Source organism: Anabrus simplex, chromosome 5, assembly GCF_040414725.1.
Source record: "Anabrus simplex isolate iqAnaSimp1 chromosome 5, ASM4041472v1, whole genome shotgun sequence".
NCBI lineage: Eukaryota > Metazoa > Arthropoda > Insecta > Orthoptera > Tettigoniidae > Anabrus > Anabrus simplex.
Window position 1 is genome coordinate 417,007,845 of NC_090269.1, and position 24,339 is coordinate 417,032,183.

The following is a 24,339-nucleotide window of genomic DNA, read 5'->3' on the forward strand; positions in this document are numbered from 1 at the left end:
TCACCTGCATACACCCCAGCGTCAGTGGGTAGGGTCTGACACATCCCACTCTGATGAGTCTAGTGTCAGACCTAAGACGAAACGCTGGTTAATAGAGTAAACGCCTAATCTGTTTTTAACGATAAGATATCTATTAGGTTCAACCTTTTCAATACTAATTAGGTACGTGTTTATGTTAGAAATACCTTTTATTCAACTTTGGGACCGGTTTTGACATATATAATATCATCAGCCATAAAAAGATCACAATATATAAGCAAAGATACAATCTGTAACTGACTATTCACACCATGTATCGTAACAGAAGAGTAACGGCCGTTATATATTGTGATCTTTTTATGGCTGATGATGACATTATATATGTTGAAACCGGTCCCAAAGTTGAATAAAAGGTATTTCTAACATAAACACGTACCTAATTAGTATTGAAAAGGTTGAACCTAATAGATAGCTTATCGTTGATCTCAGTTCAATACGGAAACATTAATGAAGTTCATATCTTTAAATAATCTGTTTTTGACAAGCTCTATTGGTGAAAAATATCTAATTTCCTCCATGGGAACTAGAATTTTCCACTCTATGGGTTTCATAAAGAAAATGTGGATTATGTTGTGAACCCAATACATGAGATTCTTACAAATGAGATTTTTTCCTGCCATAACATACGTGACCCCAGGTTCAAACTGGTGTAATGTAGTTGAAGATATAGGTTTTGACCAGAATGCTATGGCAGGTAGTTGTGAGCAATTGGGTCACAAGCAGAAGCCTGGATGCAATTTCCAAGAACAATACAAGCATTAGAAAACGTAAAGATCGAGTGACAAGAAAGTTATGCATTGGTAATGCTCTAGGAGTAGTTGTTTGCACTCCCCTTGTGGGTGGGACAATTACTATATCCACGTATACCCTGTCTGTCGTAAGAGGTGACTAAAAGGCAGCCCCAGCAGCTGTTAACTTGGGAGGGAGGATTGGTGACCACAGGGCCCTAGTTGAGTCTGGTACTGTTTCGAATTACTGATGCCAGGCTCCTATAGGAGCTCCCTTGGTCAACTCTTGTTCCTTTATGACCATGAAGGTATAGGGAGTCTTTCATTTTCACGCCATTCATTACCTTTAGTTTTCTTTTACCGATGCCTTCACTCTGGTGGTGGTAGTGATTATTGTTTTAAGAGGAGATACAACTGTGCAATTATCCTTTCTTGACTATAATCAAAAGGAAGAAAGGAAAAGGTCCAGCCCTTAGAAAAATGAAGGTAGCACCAAAAGAAAGGGAGGGGCAATTAAGAACATGAAAATGAAAAACTCCTCAGGACTTGCAATGCTAATACCGTTGGGGTCGGAAAAGAAGCAGAGATAACTGATGAGGTTGGATAGCAAAGACCTCATGGTTATCAACCTCAAGTTAAGACCACTTGGGTTTCCCTTTAAAAGCCTTCTACACCGGGAAGAGTTAAGTAATAAGAATATAAAAACTGTTTAGCAAACGAGGGCAGGAGAGCAGAAAAAGTGGCAAGGCCTAGGCAGCTGGATAAAAAAGACCACCACTTAATTTTAAATCTTGGAACTATTCTCTAATAAAGAATCTTATGAAGGGAGGGAAAAAGAAAATAAATCGTGTTTTGGATAAATCAAGTGAATTCATAATAGAACCCAGAGAATCACTGGACAGGCGGAAGGAATATTATGAAAATTTTTTCAATGTAAAAGAAAATTTTCCTGGAGATGTTGCAAAGTACCAAGGTCATCATCAGGTAGTACATAATCTAGTATTGAATGGGTGGATGATAATAAATTACTTTGTCATTTAATAAGTATACTGAACTTCAATATGATCATAAAATGAGATTAATCACTTGTAAGAACTAAGCTCACAGGGAGGTGGACAATGATGTTGGTGAAATTAATCTTGAGGAAGTGTAAAGAATGGTAAATAAACTCCGTTGTTATAAAGCAGCAGGAATAGATGAAATTATACCTGAAATGGTGAAGTATAGTGGGAAGGCAGGGATGAAATGGCTTCGTAGAGTATTAAGATCAGCATGGATTGTTGGTAAGGTACTTTCTGATTGGACCAAAGCAGTAATTGCACCTGTGTATAAGCAAGTGAACGGGAAGGATTGCAACAACTATCAATGTATCCCATTGATCCGTATACCAGGCAAGCTGTTCATTGCCATCTTGGAAGGGAGGGTGCAATCAGTGGTTGACAGGAAGTTGGATTAAAACCAGTGTGGTTTCATACCACAGAGGGCATTAATAATTAAATAAATTTTATCAGTTCCACCTTTTCAATACAAAGTTTTGCATTACGCATGAAGGTCAGATTAGTTGTAAGATGCAGGTGGTAAAGATTTGCAGTTCAGTGCGGAACAAGAAATTTGACTTAATAAATAATAATAATAAAAGCCAAAATTAGTATGAGGACTGCTGAAGAAAAGGGCCAATCAAATGCCATAAGTAATATGTGATTCACCTTGCGCTGCGATGTGTAGAATGTAGATAGTTGTACATGACTGAAACGGAGGGAAGGTATGTATGAGGATTGGAGGGGAAGTGCAGGGTAGGAAGAACGGAGAGAGCGAGGAAAGGAAGAGAAAGAAAGGAGAGGCTGAGGGATGCGGAAATAAGGGTAGTTGCTGCGGGAAGGTACCATGAATAGAATGAAAAGTCAAATTCTGATTTGTTGACTTAACGTTTTCTAAAAATATTAATAGAAGGTCAAATAAAATATTGAGCTTCTCCGAAATCTCATTAAGGTTGTAGTTTGAATTGAAATACTGATCTAAATGTATTAAACACTTTTCTGTTATATTAAGGAGAGGTCCTTTATTTATCATCTTGAGGATTTCCATATCTTGTTCTATGTCAGTAAAACTATGATTCACCGGGCGAGTTGGCCGTGCGCGTAGAGGCGCGTGGCTGTGAGCTTGCATCCGGGAGATAGTAGGTTCGAATCCCACTATCGGCAGCCCTGAAGATGGTTTTCCGTGGTTTCCCATTTTCACACCAGGCAAATGCTGGGGCTGTACCTTAATTAAGGCCACGGCCGGTTCCTTCCAACTCCTAGGCCTTTCCTATCCCATCGTCGCCATAAGACCTATCTGTGTCGGTGCGACGTAAAGCCCCTAGCAAAAAAAAAAAACTATGATTATAATTGTGCATATGTTGGCTGACTGCTGAGAATTTGTTATATTTTAGGGCGTTAGCGTGTTCTGAATATCTTACATTGAAACTCCTCCCAGTCTGTCCACCGTAAGAAAAATTACAACTATTACATTTGATCCTGTATACTCCTGATTTTGAGAAATTCTTGATCTTGTAAACTGATGTAGAATTGTGTAAGATTTCTGCACTTTTATTGTTAGTTTTAAAGTCTATTTTTACATTATGTTTTTTAAAGATGTTAGTGACTTTGTAGATCTCTTTATTAAACGTGAAAGTAGAAATTGTGGGGACGTTGGATTTTTCTTTCTTTAACGTAGTCAAAGAACGATGTTTGTATCTGTTAATTATTCTTTCAATTAAAGAACTATTGTAACCATTAGATTTTGCGATCATGTGAATAGTGTTCAATTCATTTTTTAGGCCTTTTTTAGACCTAGGCACATTAAAGGCTCGGTGAACGATGCTGTTGTAAGTTGCTCGTTTATGAATCTGAGGATGTGAAGAGTTTTGGCGGATTGTAGAAGCTATTAGAGTAGGTTTTCTAAAAATCTTATAGCTTAAAAAGTTTGAATGTCTGACGATAGTTAAGTCTAAAAAATTTATTTTTTGATCATTTTCGGATTGAAGTGTGAATTTGATGTGTGAATCAATGTTATAAAGACTGAGAAGAGTGGTAGCAGCGTCTGCTGTGTTTTCATCCATAATTACTAAGGTATCGTCTACGTATCTTGCCCAAAAGAGAATATTGTCAAAGTTATTATTGTTATCAATATTAGTATGTTCTAAAAAATCCAGGTAAATCTCAGCTAAGATACCCAAGGCCAGCAAACTCATAGCCAAACCTTCCTGTTGATAGAGTACGTTATCAAAAGTGAAGAAGTTATTGTTTACAACTAATTTTAAAATAGACATGAAGTCCTGGATTTCCAATTTACTTAAACAACTGTATTTATTTAAATTACTTTTGATAATAGGGTATAATTTAGAAATTTGTATACTAGGATGCATGTTTACAATATCAAAAGAATGAAGAGAGAGTGATTAGGTCAAATATTGAACTTATTTAATTTATCTATTAATTCTGTGGTGTTTTCAATGGACTTTTTAGACAAAAATTTGTAATTCTTACTTTAAAACTTTTGAATGAACTGAGACATTTTATATAGAGGACTTGGTCTCTAGTTGATGATCGGGCGAATGGGGACGCCGGTCTTGTGTATCTTAGGAAGGGCTTTTGCGGTGGGAAGACGTGGGTTCATTCTTATTAATTTTGTTTTTTTTTTTTGGTCTGTTAATAGGTACAGAGTATTCTTTAGGGTCTGCTTGAGTAGCCGTTGAATTCTCTGAGTAGGGTCTTTTTTTTAACTATGGAAAATGAACTATCTGTAAAGAATTTCTTTGTTTTACTAATGTACTCATTTTTGTCCATTACAACGGTTGTATTGCCCTTGTCTGCTTTCGTGACAATAAGGTCGTTGTCAATGATCTTCTTTTTAAGTGCATATACATGTTTTTGTTCAGCAATTGAATCCTTGTTATTGCTATAGTTAGAGGGGTTGATCTTATTTTTTGGAGTAAAAATACTATTCAGTTTCCTTTTTATATTGATTCTTAACTCATCTTATTTATCTATTGGCACTTTGCAGATGGCTAGTTCAGGTTCTATTATCATGGTAATTGAGCGCGTTAAGATTAGGTCAGTTATGTTTAGGACCTTTGGCTAAAATCGAATTTTCATCCTCATTCAATGATGCCCTAGATAAATTTATAACTGGTGGGTGAAATTGCTCAGTCACGTTCGTGGTTTTGGTAGTTTCTTTGACATGGCTATTGTAAGGTTTCGAGTTCATTAGTGTGCCCAATTTTTTCTCTAAGATTAGTTGTTTCTTAGATAACACAGTGAATAGTATATTATCGACTTGAGTCTGAAAAATGTTCCATTGAGCACCTGAAAATAAATTAGCTGCTACAAGGTGAGTCTCATATAACCTATTATTTTAAAAAGATTTTTTCTTATAAAAGAATCTAATTTCTTCTGTTAACCAAATTTTATTTGTTTTATTTTTAGTTTTAAAGATTTGAGACGAAAAACTAATGTTATTTGTTTCAAATAGTTCACATATCTCACAAATTAAGGGGTCTTCAATAATGTTCATTCTTGAATCAAATCCAATAAATTTTTTGAACAGAAAAGGGGCTCTGAAAAAATCATACAAAAATGCAAAAAATATACGGCATTTATCACTTGCACAAGATGCCGCTATAATTATTGTTTCCCCTGTTTCTATGACCAGTATCATCCTAGTTAGTGCAGTAATTCGTCGCATGAACAGCACGATAGTGAATAAAACGTAGGCTAGAATAAGTTGTACAAAGTTCTGGGAATAAAAGTATTAATTTTTCAAACAGCTACTGTACGATTTTTTCAGAACCCTTTTCCTGCTAAAATAAAATGATTGGAATTGATTCTAAAATGAAAATTATTGAAGACACCTTCATTTGTAAGAAATGTGAAATATTTGAAAAAATCGTCCATCGGCATGATTCGATCCAGCGAACCCGCGCTTACGAAGCGGAGCGCTTGCCGCTGCACTCATTGTCTTCTTCACTAACATAGTTTGTACATAACAGCACTGGAATTTTTCATTCATTAATTTCTCGGAAACGACTGAGAATTGTGCCTCTACTAGCACCTGTTATCCTCCTGGTCATGTCCTACACGTGTACCAAAGAGTGATCGAATCAGTCACCCATGCGCCTTAGCCTCCCCTTGTTAGTAAATTCCAACAGTCAAAGATCACGATGTTTAAATTTCCAAAGTTTACATTAAAAATTTTCAATCACAGCACACTCAGCCATTACACAGTGAGAGGGCAATATATGATCCTTTGAGTAGATGCGACTAATAAGGGCCTGACCGGGCTACGGGAATCTAAGTCCCGGCAATTTAAAAATCTTTTGGACACAGAATATCTTCCTATGAAGTCCAATAATAATAAAGATGGAAATAGCTTGTGACCTGCATGTAGTTCAGTCTCACTTACTATACTATCATCATCAACATCATCTGGAGCAGTTTCCAACCACAAGCTGGGTCTGCTTGGAACATAAGCCTCTCCATCGTTTTCTGTCCATCCACCACTTCTCTTCTGTCACAGTCGTCCAGTTCCCTCTTGCCTCGATGCTTTTCTTTACACCTTTTAGCCATCTGTATCTTTTCCTGAAGGAGTACCTCATTTACCATTTCCCGAAATCTCTCATTTCTTACTCTATTCATTCTTGTTAAACCTACTCGACACCTCTGAAACTTCATTTCCACTGCTTGTACTCTACTTTTATCCTTCTCCTTCATCACCCACGTGTCTGATCCGTATGTCAAAATTGGCACAAAATAAGTCTGGTAGATAATTCCTTTACTTCTCTGTGGTAAATCCCTGTTCCATGTCAGTCCTCCCACATTCTTAAAGAAATCCATTTGTACACCTTCCTCTTTCCTCCATTTTCTTCAGTTACACTTCCCTGGTATTTAAAGCTTTCAGCTCTTTTCAACTGCTCCACTCATAATGTCATGCCATTATACACTCGGTTCTTGTTTCGTGTTGTTACCAGCGCTTCACTCTTTTGTGCTGAGAACTTCATTCCATAAGATGACACGACTTCCTCCCATACATTTAGCTGTTCTGCACTTCACTCTCACCGTTTTCCCATATTAGATTATCTTCAAACAACACCCTGCCTTCATTCTTCTCTCCCCAATTGTCTGTGCTACCATCTGTTATATCATCCATCACCACTATAAATAGTAGAGGTGAGAGGGCACTTCCTTGCTTTACACCATTTGTTAACTTAAACCATCCAGTTCTTTTGGTTCCAACTTTAACACAGCTTTCTCTTCCATCATACATATTTTTCACCCTTGTCACTATCTGCTCATTTACTGCTTTTACTCTCATAGCTTCCCAGATCTTGTTTCTATGGACACTATCTCTATGTCCATAAAGGCCTTCACCAAATCGTTCCCATACTCATACTGCCGTTCTTGTAGCTACCTCACTGTGAACATGAGGTCAGTAGTTGACCTTCCTTGTTTAAAGCCATACTGTTCTTCCCTGAATTCTTTTTCCATTGTCTTATTCGCTTTTCCAGTCATCATCATCATCATCATCATCAGTTTTCCACTCCATTTGCCCGGGTGTGGTTTACGAGCTCTCTCCACTTCTGTCTGTCCATACCACTCTTCTCTCAGGACGACATCCCAGCTGACTCCTGTTGTTCCCATGTCCTCTTTCACTTGGTCCAGCCATCTCTTCCTAGGTCTTCCTACCGGTCGTTTTCCGGCCACCACTGTGTGTAGCCATTGTTTTGCTGTCCTTCCATCGTCCATTCGTTTGACACGGCCAAACCATTTCAAACGGGCCCTTGTCACTTAATCATTCAGGGATGGGTACACACCAGCTTCCTCCCTTATTCTTTCATTCCTTACCCTGTCCCTTTTTGTCTTCTGTACCATAGTTTGTAGGAACTTCATTTCTGCAGCTTGTAGTTTGCTATCCACTTGTTGGGTTGTTGTGCAGGTTTCTAGGCCATATGTTATCATGGGGGTGAAGTATGATTGAAATAGAATCTGCTTTGATCTTAAGGGAACTTGTTTGTTCCAGAGGAGGTTCCGAACTTGATGGTAAAACTGAGCTGAGTTTTTAATGCGGTTGTTAATCTCATGCTGTATTCTGTTATCACTTGAAATGATGCACCCAAGATATTTATATTGATCTACTGTTTCCAGCTGTGTACCTTCCAGTATTATTTTTCCTTTCTTCTTCTGTCTGTTGACAGACATAGTAACAGTTTTCGATTTATTTATTGTTAATCCGTGTGCTTTCAAATGTTCATTCCAGGTGTTCAGCCTCTCTTGGACTTCCTTCTCTGTATTTCCCCAAATTATTACATCATCTGCAATTGCAAATGCATAGATGTCCATATTGTTCTTCTGCTTAATTTCTTTCATGACGTCATCCATGACAGTGATAAAAAGTAAGGGTGAAAGGGTACTGCCTTTTTGCACTCCTTTAGTGGTTTGGAACCAATCAGAATTACCATTTCCTATCTGTACGCAACTGCAGCAGTCTTCGTAAAGCATTTTAACTTTCTGGATAAGCCCTTTGGGTACATTTTTCTATCCTAAGCATTCCCATATAGTCTTCCTTGGAACACTATCAAATGCTTTTTCGAGATCCAAAAACACTAGTGTTAAGTCTTTGCCCTTCTCCCAATGCTTTTCTAACAGTATTCTAAGTGCAAATATGAGTTCGGTAGTTGATCGGTGTTCTCTGAATCCATATTGTTCTTCCTGTAGTTGTGGTTCTATTATTTTCCTTAGCCTTTTTTCAAGTATTTTCTCAAATATTTTCAAACCATGAGACAATAAAGTGATCCCTCTATAATTGCTACATTTCTTCCGGCTTCCTGTTTTGAAGAGAGGTATTATTATTCCCTTTTTACAATCATCTGGAACTTTCCTATCCTTCCATATTGCATTAATTACTCTATGAAGCCACTGTATTCCTATTGCACCAGTTGCTTTGATCATATCTGCACTGACTTCATCAAATCCTGTTGATCTTTCTTTGGGCATACTATTAAAGGCAGTCTCTACTTCCTTCCATGTTGGCGGGCTCTCTTGGTCAGGCTCATCATTGTAGCTTAAACTGACCTGCGTGATTACATCATTTGAGTCTTTCCCAGAACTGTTGTATAAATTATCAAAATAGGATTTCATGATCTTCCTTATTTCTGTCTCTTCCCTAACTATGTTACCATCTGGTTCCTCTATTGCTGTTATGTATTCATTGTCTCTTCTTATATTTCGTATTGTTCGATAAATAGTTTAGAATTAGCTATGCTGTCATGCTCTAGTTTATCTGTGAAATCAGTCCAAGCTTTCTGTTTTTCTTCGGCCACAATTTTCTTTACTCGTAGCTTCTGATCTCTGTATTTCTGCTGCAGTTCGTTTACTCTAGATTCATTCCTTTGACTTCCTTTTTGCATTTCTTTGTCTCTGGGTTTCCTGGTTTCATTTTTCGCTTTCACAGCAATCTTCACCCGATCGTTCCACCAAGGAGTTTCTTTTGCCTTCATTTTGCTATTAGTTTTACCACAAACTTCTACTGCAGCTCCGACAATGCTTTCTTTGAATCTAGTCCACTCGATGTTGCCTTCTTGTAATGCATCTGATGGTAATAAGACTTTCTCCTTCTGGGTTCCTATCTCCATAACCATGTGGACCTAGTACATTTTCATATCCAAGCCTGTCTGATCCAACTTGAGCATTTAGATCTCCCATTACTGTGATATTTTCCTCTCTTTCTATAGCTTCCTCTAAATCAGTTTGGAATTGTTCTTTTTCCTCTTTGTTACAGCCAGTCTGTGGAGCATACACCTGGATTACTGTCGGCACACTCTTGTTAAGAGAGATGTTCAACTTAATAATTCTTTCATTAACATATATTACCTCACTGATGACATCAATGTCCTCTCTTAATATAAAACCTACACCATTTTTGGCTTCTGTTTTGTTTCCATTCCAATGTAGTTTGTATCCTTTTCTTAGCTTTCTTGTTCCTCTTCCCTTCCACTTTGCTTCACTCAGGCCAAGATTACAGAGGTTCCTCCTTTCCATCATATCTATCAGCTCCTCGCTTCTGCCAGTCAGGGTCAGGATATTTAATGTTCCAATTCGGTGTTTAGGACTCTTTCTTTTGAGCTTCTTCTCAGAACATCATACTTGAACATCATCCTTACGGTCATCATACGTTGCAGATGTTTGAGATGATGTGTCTATCCGGTATTTTTGCATTCCGAGGCTCGTTTTGTAGTTGAAAGCAATCGATATAACCCTTCAGTTGACTTGCTAAGCCTAACACTGCTGGGGATTTTCTGTTAGGGGTATTCTCCCGTAGCCTTTGGCAGTCCCCTACCTCACTGCAAGGCAGCAGCTGATGAATTTATGTGTCATTTCCTACACAAGGGTCTCATCAAACCTTCTAGGGGAAAACTCCTCCACCCGTAGCTGTTGGTCTTCCCCTAGTTTGTCGGGTTTGGTATCGGCCGCCCGACCCTCAGCCAGACAGCCGCAGGTAGTACTTTTTCATATATCTTGGCACAATGACACATCAGGGTTATACCACTGTAGTTCTGACATTTTCTTCTGTCTCCTTTCTTAAAGATGGGTACTATTACACCCTTCTTCCAGTCTTCTGGTTCCTTTTGCTCATTCCACACTACCCGCATCATCCTGTATTGCCACTATGTACCCACTTCCCCTGCAGCTCTTATCATCTCCACATTTAACTCATCCGCTCCTGGTGCTTTTCACACCAAGCTCAATAGCTGCAGTCGCTTAAGTGCATCCAGTATTCGGGGGATAGTAGGTTCGAACCCCACTATCGGCAGCCCTGAAAATGGTTTTCCGTGGTTTCCCATTTTCACACCAGGAAAATGCTGGGGCTGTACCTTAATTAAGGCCACGGCCGCTTCCTTCCCACTCCTAGCCATTTCCTCTCCCATCGTCGCCATAAAACCTATCTGTGTCGGTGCAACGTAAAGCAAATAGCAAAAAAAAAAAAAAAAAAAAAAAAAAAAACAAAACAAAGTAGGTGCTTTTCCCAGTTTCATCCTCTTCACAGCTTCCTCCACTTCTGCCCAGGTTAACTAGTCCATTTTCACCAAACACCTGTCATCAATTTTCTCAGAATGATCTTCATTTAATCCAACCACATTTAGGAGGTCCTCAAAGTATTCCTTCCAGATTCGTTTTTCTCCTTTTTCTTCACTAGGTTACCATTTTTATCCTCTATTCTCTCCACTTCACTCTGCCTACTCTTGCTTTTATTTCTCACCATTCCATACAATACTTTCTGATTGCCTTTGCTATCTTCCTCCATCATCTGTATCCACTTTTCCATCCACTTCCTCCTCTGCTCTGTAACCACCTTTTTAGCTTCCATCTGTTTGTTCCGTATAGTCTTCCCTTGTCTCTGGTATTCTTTGTTGAAACACCATCCGAAACATTTGTTTTTCTTCCCTACTGCTTCTTTCACTGTGTCATTCCACCATGGTGTCTCCTTCCATTTCTTCCTTCCGCCGGTCCTTCCACATGTTGTTTTTGCAGCTTTTACCAATGTACTTTTGAATTTTTCCCATTCCTCCTCTCCTGTCCTTGGTTCGTCTGTCAGTAATTTCTTCCTTATTAGTTCTTGATACTCCTGCTTGGTTTCCTTCTCTTTTAGTTTCCATACTTTTATTTTCCTTTCCTGAGCTTCTGAATTTTTTTCTTTCTTTCAGTATTCGGAGATTCATTACCGACAGCCGGTGGTCACTTTCTAAGGCCACTGATGGTATACCTTCACATCTGTGATGTTCGCTCTTCATCTCAGAGTCGAAATCCACAACTGATTTCAGCGACCATTCCCTGGTATACCATGTTATCTTGTGGCTCTCCTTCTTGAACCATGAACTTTCTACCATTAACCCATTCCTGTTGCAAAACTCCAGCTATTTCTTTCCTTCGTCATTCCTCTTTCCCCAACTTTCTGGTCTCAGCACATTCTCGTAGCCCCTCCTGTCCATACCTACATGGGCATTTAAATCTCCCATGACTATAATGTGCTGGCCATTTAGCTGTTTCTGCAATTGATCCTCAAAATCTTACCTCTCTTGCTGAGTGCAGCCGACCTGATTTACTTATAATGTAATGTTGCATTAATAAGTTTTCTTGCATTGAATAGGTGGAACCACAATATATTTTTATTTTAATTGTAATGTTCAGTGTTTCAAATCGTAGTCTGTTGTCTCGCCAAGGTAATCTTCTAATATATCCGTCTGGCTGTCTGGCTTAATGTTCCTTTACTTCACTGCTATACACATCCTAAATACTTGAAATTATTTACCTGTTCCAGCTTTGTTTCCCCAATGTGACATTCAAATTCTCTTGGGTTTCTTACGTGCTGGAATCAATTTAGTCTTAGAAAGGCTAAATTTCATACCATATTCATTGCACCTATTTTCATGTTCCAAAATATTAGACTGCAGGCTTTCAGCACAAGCTGCCATTAAGCCCCGAAGATGGTTATCCATAGTTTCCCATTTTCACACCAGGCAAATGCTGGGGCTGTACCTTAATTAAGGCTAAGGCCTTTCCTATCTCATCATTGCCATAAGACCTGTCTGTGTCGGTGTGACATAAAGCAGATTGTAAAAACAAAATACATATATTTTAACATAATACTGAATAACACAAACACCTGCCTGGTGGCCATGATCGATAAGGCATCAAGTCTAAATGGTCTGACACGTTGGTTAGCCTGTTCGAGTCCTTTGGTCGAAAAAATTCACCATCAGAATGTTGGCGAGCAGGGTAGGGGAAGTGGTGCTGGTATACAATTTCTAATCACTAGATTGCTTCCAAAAAGCCTGGATTCAATTCCAAACCTCCTTGCAGTGTTCATATGGAGTGAGGACATGACATCCGTTGGATGGGGACAAACCTTGAGCAGACCTCTTAGTGTTATTCGACAGCAGTAGGCTATGTGCTGGCACCGGGTTCCACCCTATCCCTTCCTACTATCACGTAATTCATTTAATCTCATTAATTTCTCTGATGAAGTTTGCATCAGGAAGAGGATCTGGTTGTAAGAACTTGTTACAAAGGTTCATCTCACTTCATAACTGACCCCGTTGAGAAACGGGACAAGAATTGATTATACAACTGAACAACACAAACATTTTTACCATTCCAATAAGATAGACAAAACTTGTCCATGCTAATGGCTGTTCAAAATCTACAAGCGGGAAGGAGAATGTTAACTTATAATTCAGTATGCTTTTCTGGACACACTTGGTTGATACTTGTTCAGCATACCCTGAAATATTACTGTTCAAATACGTTGTTATGAATGAATAAATAAATAAAATTAATTAATGTGCTTGGACAACCACTTGATCCTAGAGAACTGCAGGACACAACTTATGTGCCCATGAAGTAAACATGGGATGCAACGTATGGCATATTTTTACCTGGGGACACAATTTACTGTCCCCAGTCAGGAATAACTTGTAGTTATATTAATTAAAATTTTCTTGATTATATGGTCTTTGTTTTCAGATTGTGTTGATGCCATTCAAGGAAAATATGATGTTGGAATTTCGGCATTCGTTAGAGTAGAACTGAAGACTGGGAAATATCATGAAGGACTTGGTTATGGAATTTGTTGTGGAAAGAAATCTAAACCTCTGTCAATTTTGATTGCTCGGAAGGTAAATTTAGTGTTTTATTCGTATATTGATATTCATAAATAAAGGAGGTGAGGTCAGTGTTCATTGTGAAAACAGAACAAAATGATGTTTATTACATATGACTCTTCATACACAACACATAAGACCTATCTGTTCCGGTGCATCTTAAAAAAGGTGGAGATTTTGGTATTAGCAAGGCATCCGGCCGTAAAACAACACAGTTCATGCAAGAAAGGATTGATACATTTTTATCAGTTTGCCCTTACCGTATCCCTCAGATCGTCAACACTTTGATATCTGGGGAATACGGACGAAAACCTTTTAAACATTTTCCTACTTTGACACGGTCAAAAGGATACTCTTGAGCCTAATCCACTGATTGGCCTACAGTTGATATTTTTTTCAAGAAGCTTGGTCACAGGATAATACCCATGTATTATATGTTTCTCTTTTACAACAACCGATAACATCTAGTTAACCACATAGCTTCGGCCAACACATTTAAGCATTATTAAAGAAGATACAGTTTTAACTTTGTGTAAACTGGTACTACCAACAAATGGGACACACACAAGGAATAAATGTGAACTGAGTGACACACTTCAGACTTCCAGTCCAACAGAACTTTTTTTTACAATTGGTCATTTTACCAATACTTTTATTTGAATTTTACATCTGATGTTTTAAGTTTCATCTATTTTGTTGTTATATATTTTAATGTGTGATTTATGTCTTGTGATAATGTATACAGTAATGGATTTTAATGATTGTATATACATTGTATAACTTGCCGATGTTTAGTATTATAAGGCTGAGGATGACCCCTGGTTGGGTTGAAACTGGTCCCTTAAATAGTGAAATGATTAGAATCTCCTTGTCATTTTACTTATACTGTATTGAAAGGTGGATAACCTTATAGCTATTCTCCCGATTACACATCAATATAGATTAAATGTGAAGTTCTTAACTTATGATACCCCAAAGTTTGTTACAAGAACAAACCATGCCATTCTTTGTTTAATAGTGTGTTTTTTAAAAAGGTATGCTAGTGTTATATATAGTGTTCAACAGACTAAAAGGCTTTAAAGTTGCATTACACTACCCCAAAGTTACAGGCTATAGCACTGCTAAGCTGCTACTACCAACTTTAGCTAAAAACTATTGTGTTTCTGGATCTCTCTGCAGCATGTTATACAGTCTGGCAAGAGGGGCTACTCTACAGACTGTAAACCTACAGCAGGGCGAATAGAAATGCATAGTGTGAAGACTTCTGTTGGTTGACATGTTCCTACACTACGCGGCGCTGGTGTAGATAGAACGTGATCCGCTGTCTCTGAACATGTGATTCTAAATGAGATCTGATGTGACTTAATTCCGAAATTATCATTTAAATAAATGATTTAAAATCGCGTGTTAATTATTATGATGTTTCAGGACTGTGTATTCTGTTTATTGACCGATGACTGTGTTTATGTATTTCGTTCAATTAAAATACAGTGTTCCTTGTTTTGAAAGTAATAAGTGAAAAACACATAGGAAATATTTTGCATTTAGTAATGATTTAATGACATTACTTCTGAAATTGGTTCGTCAGCATCTTAAAGAATATCTCAAATGTGTATGTGTCTATAGACCTCAGTGATCATTCATTAATTGACCCCGAAATCAAACTCAGTTGCAATTATCAATTATAACCTTAAAAACCCATGTTCAACTGTTAGTGTACATGCTACGTAATATAAACATATAACTCTGCAGGCACTTACATGATTGTTACATACCGGTATGGCATACACATTTAATTCTTATATAACTACTTAAAAAAATATATTAACGTGCTTAGCTTAATGAATCTTGCCAGCACTTCACCCATCAGTCAGTTAACTGGACACCTTTGACATTTTCCGGGTATGTTTTGCGGTCGTATGAGCTTGCATTTCTTTCCTTACTTCTTTTATTCGGAAATAAAATCGGCATCATATTGTAATGGAAAATTAATTTTGATACCAAGTCCTGACCATGTTCAGTACAGCATCCAAGTCCATGAGAAACAGTAATTGGAGGTAAACTATCCAGCCATTCTTGAAATATTTCTCCCCATAATGCTTCTTGTACACTAAAACTTCTCACAAATTCCTCAATATCAATATCAATCAATACTGATCTGCATTTAGGGTAGTCGCCCAGGTGGCAGATTCCCTATCTGTTGTTTTCCTAGCCTTTTCCTAAGTGATTTCAAAGAAATTGGAAATATATTGAACATCTCCCTTGGTAAGTTATTCCAATCCCTAACTCCCCTTCCTATAAATGAATATTTGCCCTAGTTTGTCCTCTTGAATTCCAACTTTATCTTCATATTGTGATCTTTCCTACTTTTATAAACGCCACTCAAACTTATTCGTCTACTAATGTCATTCCATGCCATCTCTCCGCTGACAGCTCGGAACATACCACTCAGTCAAGCAACTCGTCTTCTTTCTCCCAATTCTTCCCAGCCCAAACTTTGCAACATTTTTTTTAACGCTACTCTTTTGTCAGAAATCACCCAGAACAAATCGGGCTGCTTTTCTTTAGATTTTTTCCAGTTCTTGAATCAGGTAATCCTGGTGAGGGTCCTATACACTGGAACCATACTCTAGTTGGGGTCTTACCAGAGACTTATATGCCATCTCCTTTACATCCTTACTACAACCCCTAAACACCCTCATAACCATGTGCAGAGATCTGTACCCCTTATTTACAATCCCATTTATGTGATTACCCCAATGAAGATCTTTCCTTATATTAACACCTAGATACTTACAATGATCCCCAAAAGGAACTTTCACCCCATCAACGCAGTAATTAAAACTCAGAGGACTTTTTCTGTTTGTGAAACTCAAATCTGACTTTTAACCCCGTTTATCAACATACCATTGCCTGCTGTCCATCTCACAACATTATCAAGGTCACGTTGCAGTTGCTCACAATCTTGTAACTTGTTTATTACTTTGTAGAGAATAACATCTGCAAAAAGCCTTACCTCTGATTCCACTCCTTTACTCATATCATTTATACATATAAGAAAACATAAAGGTCCGATAATATTGCCTTGAGGAATTCCCCTCTTAATTATTACAGGGTCAGATAAAGCTTCACCTACTCTAATTCTCTGAGATCTATTTTCAAGATATATAGCAACCCATTCAGTCACTCTTTTGTCTAGTCGAATTGCACTCATTTTTGCCAGTAGTCTCCCATGATCCACCCTATCAAATGCTTTAGACAGGTCAATTGCAACACAGTCCATTTGACCTCCTGAATCCAAGATATCGGCTATATCTTACTGGAATCCTACAAGTTGAGCTTCAGTGGAATAACCTTTCCTAAAACCGGACTGCCTTCTATCGAACCAGTTATTAATTTTGCAAACATGTCTAATATAATCAGAAAGAATGCCTTCCCAAAGCTTACATACAATGCACGTTAAACTTACTGGCCTATAATTTTCAGCTTTATGTCTATCATCTTTTCCTTTATACACAGGGGCTACTATAGCAACTCTCCATTCATCTGGTATAGCTTCTTTGACCAAACAATAATCAAATAAGTACTTCAGATATGGTACTATATCCCAACCCATTTCATGAGAAAACATAAATAATGAATTCGATGGGTAAATGGGATAGTTGGGTGAGTTACTATATTCTGGTAGACTTGTTAGGACTGAAAACGGACTGCTTTTTGCATCCTCTGTATTAAATAAAATGACGTATGCCTTTTAGTGCCTGGAGTGTCCGAGGACATGTTGGCTCGCCAGATGCAGGTATTTTGATTTGACTCCCATAGGCGACCTGCGCGTCATGATGAGGTTGAAAAGACAACACATACACCTCCGTGCCAGCGAAATTAACCAGTTCTGGTTAATTCCCTGCCGGGAATCAAAGCCGGAACCTGTGTGATCAAAGGCCAGCACGCTAACCATTTAGCCATGGAGCCGGACTCCTCTGTATTGTTTTGCAGAGAACCAATACATGCTGTAAAATCTGTCACTTTGCTTGCATGTTTAACGATATCCCCACAGAAGTGATGAATAACATCAATTTTTGAACTGGTGAAAGGAACTATTTGGTCATCTTCCCAACTTGATAATAGTGGCTGGTCAAAGGTAAGTTTGCTGTAATCTTTTTCCTGAGCTGTACTTATGATTTTGACATTCCCTTTGACAACATCTTTTGCCATGGCTCTAATGTCTGAAAAATTATGTTAAGCGTACTATCACTTAAAGGCAGATCTTGACGTGGGATAGCCTTCGAACACTTTGAGAATAGAGTGGGATCCTTTGGGTGTGAAAAAAAAAAAATGTTGTTTTTCATTTGAATGTTTATCGTAACCCGACTTGCAACCCAGGACATAGCCAGTTGTAGGCAAATTCACATGCGTTAGTAAATTGATGCATAGGAACCTATGCCAAATGTATATGTCCTACTTCTCAAATGCTTAATCTTTTTCACTTTTCAGTTCACGAAAAGTTAACGCCAGATATTTTGCACGTATAAAACTGAAGAAAGTATAAAAACTACCGAAGAAAGACCACAAACTGTTTACACCCTTCCATATCAAGCCGACAAAAAGCGTGCATACTTGGACTTTTATCGACGGCAGCGCTGCAGGTGGCGGAGAACTTGTACACCATGTCTGTTAACATGTGATTCAGAGGGAGTCGTCACACTATTCATTTCTATTCGTCCTGCCTACAGTTCAACTTATTGTTAATGTGTTCAGCAACAGACTTTTCCATGTTATTCTAGGAACAAGAAGGAACAAGCAAAGGAAGCTGAACAATGGGTTCCCCAAGGATCAGTACTGGCTCCCCTTCACTTCAGTCTGTATATATCCGACTTACCTGAAACACAATCTGGTAGAAAGTATTGTTATACTGAAGACATAGCCATGGCTATAAGATGCAAAATGATTGTCATAGGGAATATACTGACTAATGACCTTGCTATACTTATAATTGGTTTGTTATTATACAGTAGAACCTGCCCTAACGGGCACCCTTATTCAGCGGACACCTCCCTATACGGACAATGTTCCTGGGAACCGATTTTATTTTACGTAAGACAAGTGTTGAATTGGCCTCATTTAAGCGGACACCTCGAACTCCGGACAGCAGACATCGCCATTTGTCCCATCTACTTGACTTAAGCGGACACTTTACACGTTGCAGGACAATTTTTTACGCTGGAACACATGTCATCCTCTCTTTTAAAACCATTCTTCAGACATAAGGAAATCCTTTTTGAGTGTTTGTACTATTTCGAGTGCAAGGGGAGAGAAGGTTCATCAGAATGCAGTTCTACCTAGTGGTGTGTAGGCCTATTTCGAGAATTCTAATTGCTCAGAAATGCTGCCAGAGACTGTTGACTCACAAGTTACCTGGGGATTTTCTTCCCTTCTTGCATCATTCTATTCATAACTTGGATTGTCGCTGATAAGGTCGAGCTCAGGTAGTCAACTTGAGAAGGAAAAGACAGTACAGGCGATAATTAGTGAGACGGAAATACCATAGCATTTCAGTTGTTTGTTAAACATGAGGATTACTTCACGAGGTTGTAATGTTTGTAAATGATGTAAAATCACTTATAATAACTCTCTGTGAAATACTAACACAGAAATGACTTAGAATAATAAAAATAAAGATATGTATGCTTATATTTAAGGTGGATGTTCTTTGTCATTGAAATGTTCGATTATTTTTACAAACTTTTTTAGCGGACACCTCTCGTAACGGACATTTTTCCTCGGAACCGACGGTGTCCGCAGAAGGGAGGTTCGACTGTACATTATAAATTTGAGCTTCAGAAAAGAAATCTATATCACTTGTTAGACGTGGAAGATATTTCCATAAATGGAGGCTGCAATAGCACAACAAAAACCAAGGTATCCTGTTTTCATTTGAACAACAGAATGGCTGACAGTGTGATACACGTACTGTTTGAGAGATCAGTTCTTAGGCATAATAAATTCCCAAAGTACTTAGGAGTAACCTGGAACAAACACTACCTTTCAAGAAACACCATGAAAATACAACTGCCAAATTGAAACCCCAATAACATATTTGAGAAGCTTTGTGATTCAACTTGAGGTACTTCTGCAACAACTCTGAGGTGATCTGCTTTAGGTCTGGTCTTCTCTACAGTTGAATACTGTGCTCCAGTTTGGTTGAACAGCCCTCAACATCCAACATAACAATTCCACGAGATTAATCACTGGCCTAATCAGACTGACTCCAACCTGTTGGTTTCAAGATGTCAGCAATTTCATGTCCCTCATATGGGCTGAAAAGCTGCTCTGATTCGAGAATGCAAGAAGATCATAGGAAATCTGGATCTGCCTATTCACAAAGAGATACCTGACTTCAATAGGAACTGTCTCCACCAGTGAGTTATGCCCAGAGACTAACAGAGTCATTTGTCCGAATGACAAGGGCATATCAAGGAGACCTGCCTGATTTTCAGCTATCAGCACCTGCAGCCCTAGAATGATTCAGCACATTAGATCTGAGGCTATGTCATGTGTCAGTGTTTGTAAATATAACATTGCTGTACAATAAATAAAATATACACCATTTTTCATACTCTTCTCATTTTAGCATACCTTTCTTGATACGTCTAAACCAAGCAAGTGGCCGCGTGCGTTAGGTCACGTAACTCTCAGCTTGCATTTGGGAGATAGTGGGTTCGAAAACCACTGTTGGCAGCCCTGAAGATGGTTTTCCATAGTTTCCCATTTTCACATCAGGAAAATGCTGGGGCTGTACCTTAATTAAGGCCACGGTTGCTTTCTTCCCACTCCACCGGGCGAGTTGGCCGTGCAGTAAGGAGCGCGCAGCTATGAGCTTGCATCCAGGAGATAGGGGTTTCGAACCCCACTGTCGGCAGCCCTGAAAATGGTTTTCCGTGGTTTCCCATTTTCACACCAGGAAAATGCTGGGGCTGTACCTTAATTACGGCCATGGCCGCTTTCTTCCCACTCCACCGGGCGAGTTGGCCGTGCGGTTAGGGGCGTTCAGCTATGAGCTTGCATCCGGGAGATAGTGGTTTTGAATTCCACTGTCGGCAGCCCTGAAGATGGTTTTCCGTGGCTTTCCATTTTCACACCAGCAAAATGCTGGGGCTGTACCTTAATTAAGGCCATGGTTGCTTTCTTCCCACTCCACAGGGCGAGTTGGCCGTGCGGTTAGGGTCGCGCAGCTGTGAGCTTGCATCCGGGAGATAGTGGTTTTGAATTCCACTGTTGGCAGCCCTAAAGATGGTTTTCTGTGGTTTCCCATTTTCACACCAGGAAAATGCTGGGGCTGTACCTTAATTAAGGCCAGGGCCACTTCCTTCCCATTCCTAGGTCTTTCCTATTCCATCGTCGCCATAAGACCTATGTGTGTCAGTGCAGTGTAAAGCAAATAGCAAATATATATATATATCTTCCCACTCCTAGCCATTTCCTATCCCATTGTGGCCATAGGACTTATCTGTGTCTGTGCAATGTAAAGCAAATTGAAAAAAAATTCCTGGTTTCAGGGTGAACAGGTGTAAATTTATAAGTCTAAACAAGTGTCTTGTACTCTTTTTCTCATTAATGAATCTAATTTTTAATATTATTAATTATCAAAATCACTGTCCGACTTCAGTTGCCTGGGGCTGGTATACAAGCCCTCTATCTTTGTCTATACCATGAACCACTTTTCTCTCATAACCTTCTCCCAATCTTGTCCTCTCTTCTCCTTATCTAGATTTGTCCATTTTTCCCTGGGTCTGCCCATTGGTCTTTTTCCTTTTCCTTCTTCATATTCCCTCCTTGCAGTCCTGCTGGCAGATCCATGTTACATGGCCAAACCACTTAAGTGTTTCCTTCCAGATGTTTTGTTGTACAGTCTCCTCTTCAATCACCTCTCAGATTTTTTCATTCTTGATCGTGTCCTTCCTGGTCTTTTGGATCATGGTACATAGTAACTTCATTCCTTCAGCTTGGAATTTTGAGTTGTCTTGTCTGAACATTATTGAGTGTAGGTTTTAAAATTAGGAAAGATCGTAATATGAAGATAAAGTTGGAATTCAATAGGACTAACTGGGGCAAGTATTTGTTCATACAAAGAGACATTATGGATTGGAATAATTTACAAAGGCAGATGTTGGATAAATTTCCAACTTCTTAGAAATTATTTAAGAAAAGGCTAGCCCTAAAATCAGATCATTAGTAAATGTAATAATAATAATAACTATGACAATGCATCATCATCATTGTACAGTTCCAGTTTCCCAGGTACTGTTTATGAGCCTCTTCCACTTCTTCCTGTCCATATACAACTTGTCACGAAGAACATCGTCCACTGTCCATCCCCTGGTAAGTAGGTCAGCCTTGATCATGTCCATCCATCCATCGGGTTTTAGGTCTTCCTGCAGGTCTTTTCCCCTTCACCTGTCTTTCCAAACTTATTCTGGCTGTTCTTGTAGGCTCCATTCTCATCACATGCCCATACCACCGTAATCTGGATGTGCCGATTCGGTCTAAGAGGGATGTCATTATTCCGGCTTCTTTCCTCACCTCCTCATTTCTTAACTTGTCCATCTTGGTCTTCTGGACGGTGGATCTAAGAAATTTCATCTCTGATGCTTGCAGTCCTGACGAATCTCTTTTTGTGAGGGTGCATGCTTCAATACCATAGGTCAATATTGGTATGAAATAGCTGTTAAACATCATCAGTTCGGCTGGTTTTGGAATCATGTCATCCCATAAAAGTGTTCTTACTTGTTGGTAGAATTCTGATCCCTTTTGCACTCTGTTTGTAATTTCCTTTCTGACCAAATTATCACTGCAGATTACACTTCCAAGGTAAGGAAAACTTCCCACACACTCTAGCTGATGGTCTCCTAGTTTTACACTTGCTGGACGCCCTTTCTCTTGAATGCCATCACCACTGTCTTGGTCTCTCTGATGTTGAGGTTATATTCCTGGAGCTGGGATTTCCATACGTTGAGTCTGGTCTGTACTTCCTTTTCTGTTTCACCCCAAATCAAGATTTCATCAGCAAAGGCCACTGCATTCAGTTCACCTAACTTTTCCTTGACGTTCTTCATTATATTGTCCATAACAGTGATTAACAGTAGTGGGGACAGTGCACTTCCTTGTTGGAACTCCACTCTTGGTCTCAAACCATGATGATCAACCTTCCCCAATTTGTACACAGCTAGTACAGTCTTTGTACAACATCTGAACTTTCCTTACCAGTCCTTCAGGCACTTTTCTTTTCCTCTGGCACTCCCAGATCTTATCTCTTATAACTTATAACACTATCATAAAATAATATTTACAATAAATATTCCTTTGCATTTTTATAAGGAGGAAGAGGCCCTGGGCAACAACACATTTCCCGGTTGGGAAACCTCCGCCAGTGGTCCACTTCTTCATCAGCTGGCTTATTTAGAGCAGCTGTTAATAGAGAGGCCTGGACCAGATTGACTGCTAATGTCCATTAAGGTTATGGCACTTCCCAGAAGAATAAATTATCATCCGAAGTGCTATGCTTGACATAACCGTACATGTTTTTATTGAATTTTTTCATGATGTGTGTGTGTTATTTCATATGATACACAACATATTTCCTTCTGTTGTACAGCAAGTTTTACCATACCCTCAACAGGCCACTCATAGTATCTGGTTGCAGCCTATATCTCTTTTTTACACTTTATGTCAGTATTCAGTGAACACACCCTTTCTACATCTGTATTTCTGTGGGGCAGAACCAGCAAGAGTTTTGCTTTGTTTGAAAACAGGAATTCCTCACTAACATTTTTTACTTCTTCTGCAGCACTCCACAAAGCAGAGAGGCCGTTCAAAACTAGGAATTTGTCTTTTTTCATCTTGAGAAAAATCACACAGAAAATTTACCAAATTCACTAAAGCTTTGTCCTTATTAACATGCTTCCCATATTTCTTTGAAAGCTCTGTTACGTAATACTACTTGCGGACACCCAACATCAAAGTAAATATTGCAAAGATCCTGTTGTTGTTGTTGTTGTTGTTGTTGTTGTTGTTGTTGTTTGAGTCATCAGTCCATGGACTAGTTTGATACAACTCTCCATGCCACCCTATCCTGTGCTAACCTTTTCATTTCTACATAACTACTACATCCTACATCAGCTCTAATCTGCTTGTCATATTCATACCTTGGTCTACCCCTGCCATTTTTACTGCCTATACTTCCCTCAAAAACCAACTGAGCAAGTCTTGGGTGTCTTAACCCTTAACTATGGTTGCACGGTGGAAAAATAAACACATGCCACACGTTGCTTATCGCCCTCCCAGTATATTTGCTTACAGTATCTTTTCTAATTTAAGAATACCTCTCCACTGTATTTATCTTGTCTGTCATAAGTAACCATGCAGCTGCGATAACAAGCTGATGAGTTTTGTAACGGCCTGGGTAACCGCATGTCCATGGTTTGAAACGGTCATCAGTTGATAGTGCTGTGTGCAACAGTGAGTCAGCATGCAGGTACGTCGGTGAGTGTCCTAACATGTAATGTAAAGTACAAAGAAACAATTACTGAGTGGTTTGAAGAAGACATGAGTGATGTGGTTGATGGTAATAACGAAATAGAGTGAGATCACAATACTGATACTGAGACAGAAGGAGAGGTAGATGAAATGATTCACATTTTAAGTGTTTTTATGGTAGAAATAGATACAAATGGTCGTCTTCAGAACCTCCACAGAATGTGCGTGCCCCTTGTCACAATATCGTGATTCACCTTCCCGGTTTGCGACCTTCAGCTCGAGTTGGAAACAGTAAGGATCCTGTTACGGCATGGACACTAATATTTAATGAAGAAATGGTGAACT

The 24,339-nt window shown here is 38.9% G+C and overlaps 1 protein-coding gene across 1 annotated transcript in view; it reads left to right on the forward strand.

Moving 5' to 3' along the window:
• LOC136875026 (DNA repair protein RAD52 homolog) overlaps positions 1-24,339 on the forward strand; it is a 92,094-nt gene that overhangs the window by 17,929 nt on the left and 49,826 nt on the right. Inside the window, exon 3 of the mRNA XM_067148746.2 lies at positions 13,325-13,476. Coding sequence (XP_067004847.1) covers positions 13,325-13,476 — 152 coding nt within the window. The remainder of the gene's footprint in view (positions 1-13,324; positions 13,477-24,339) is intronic.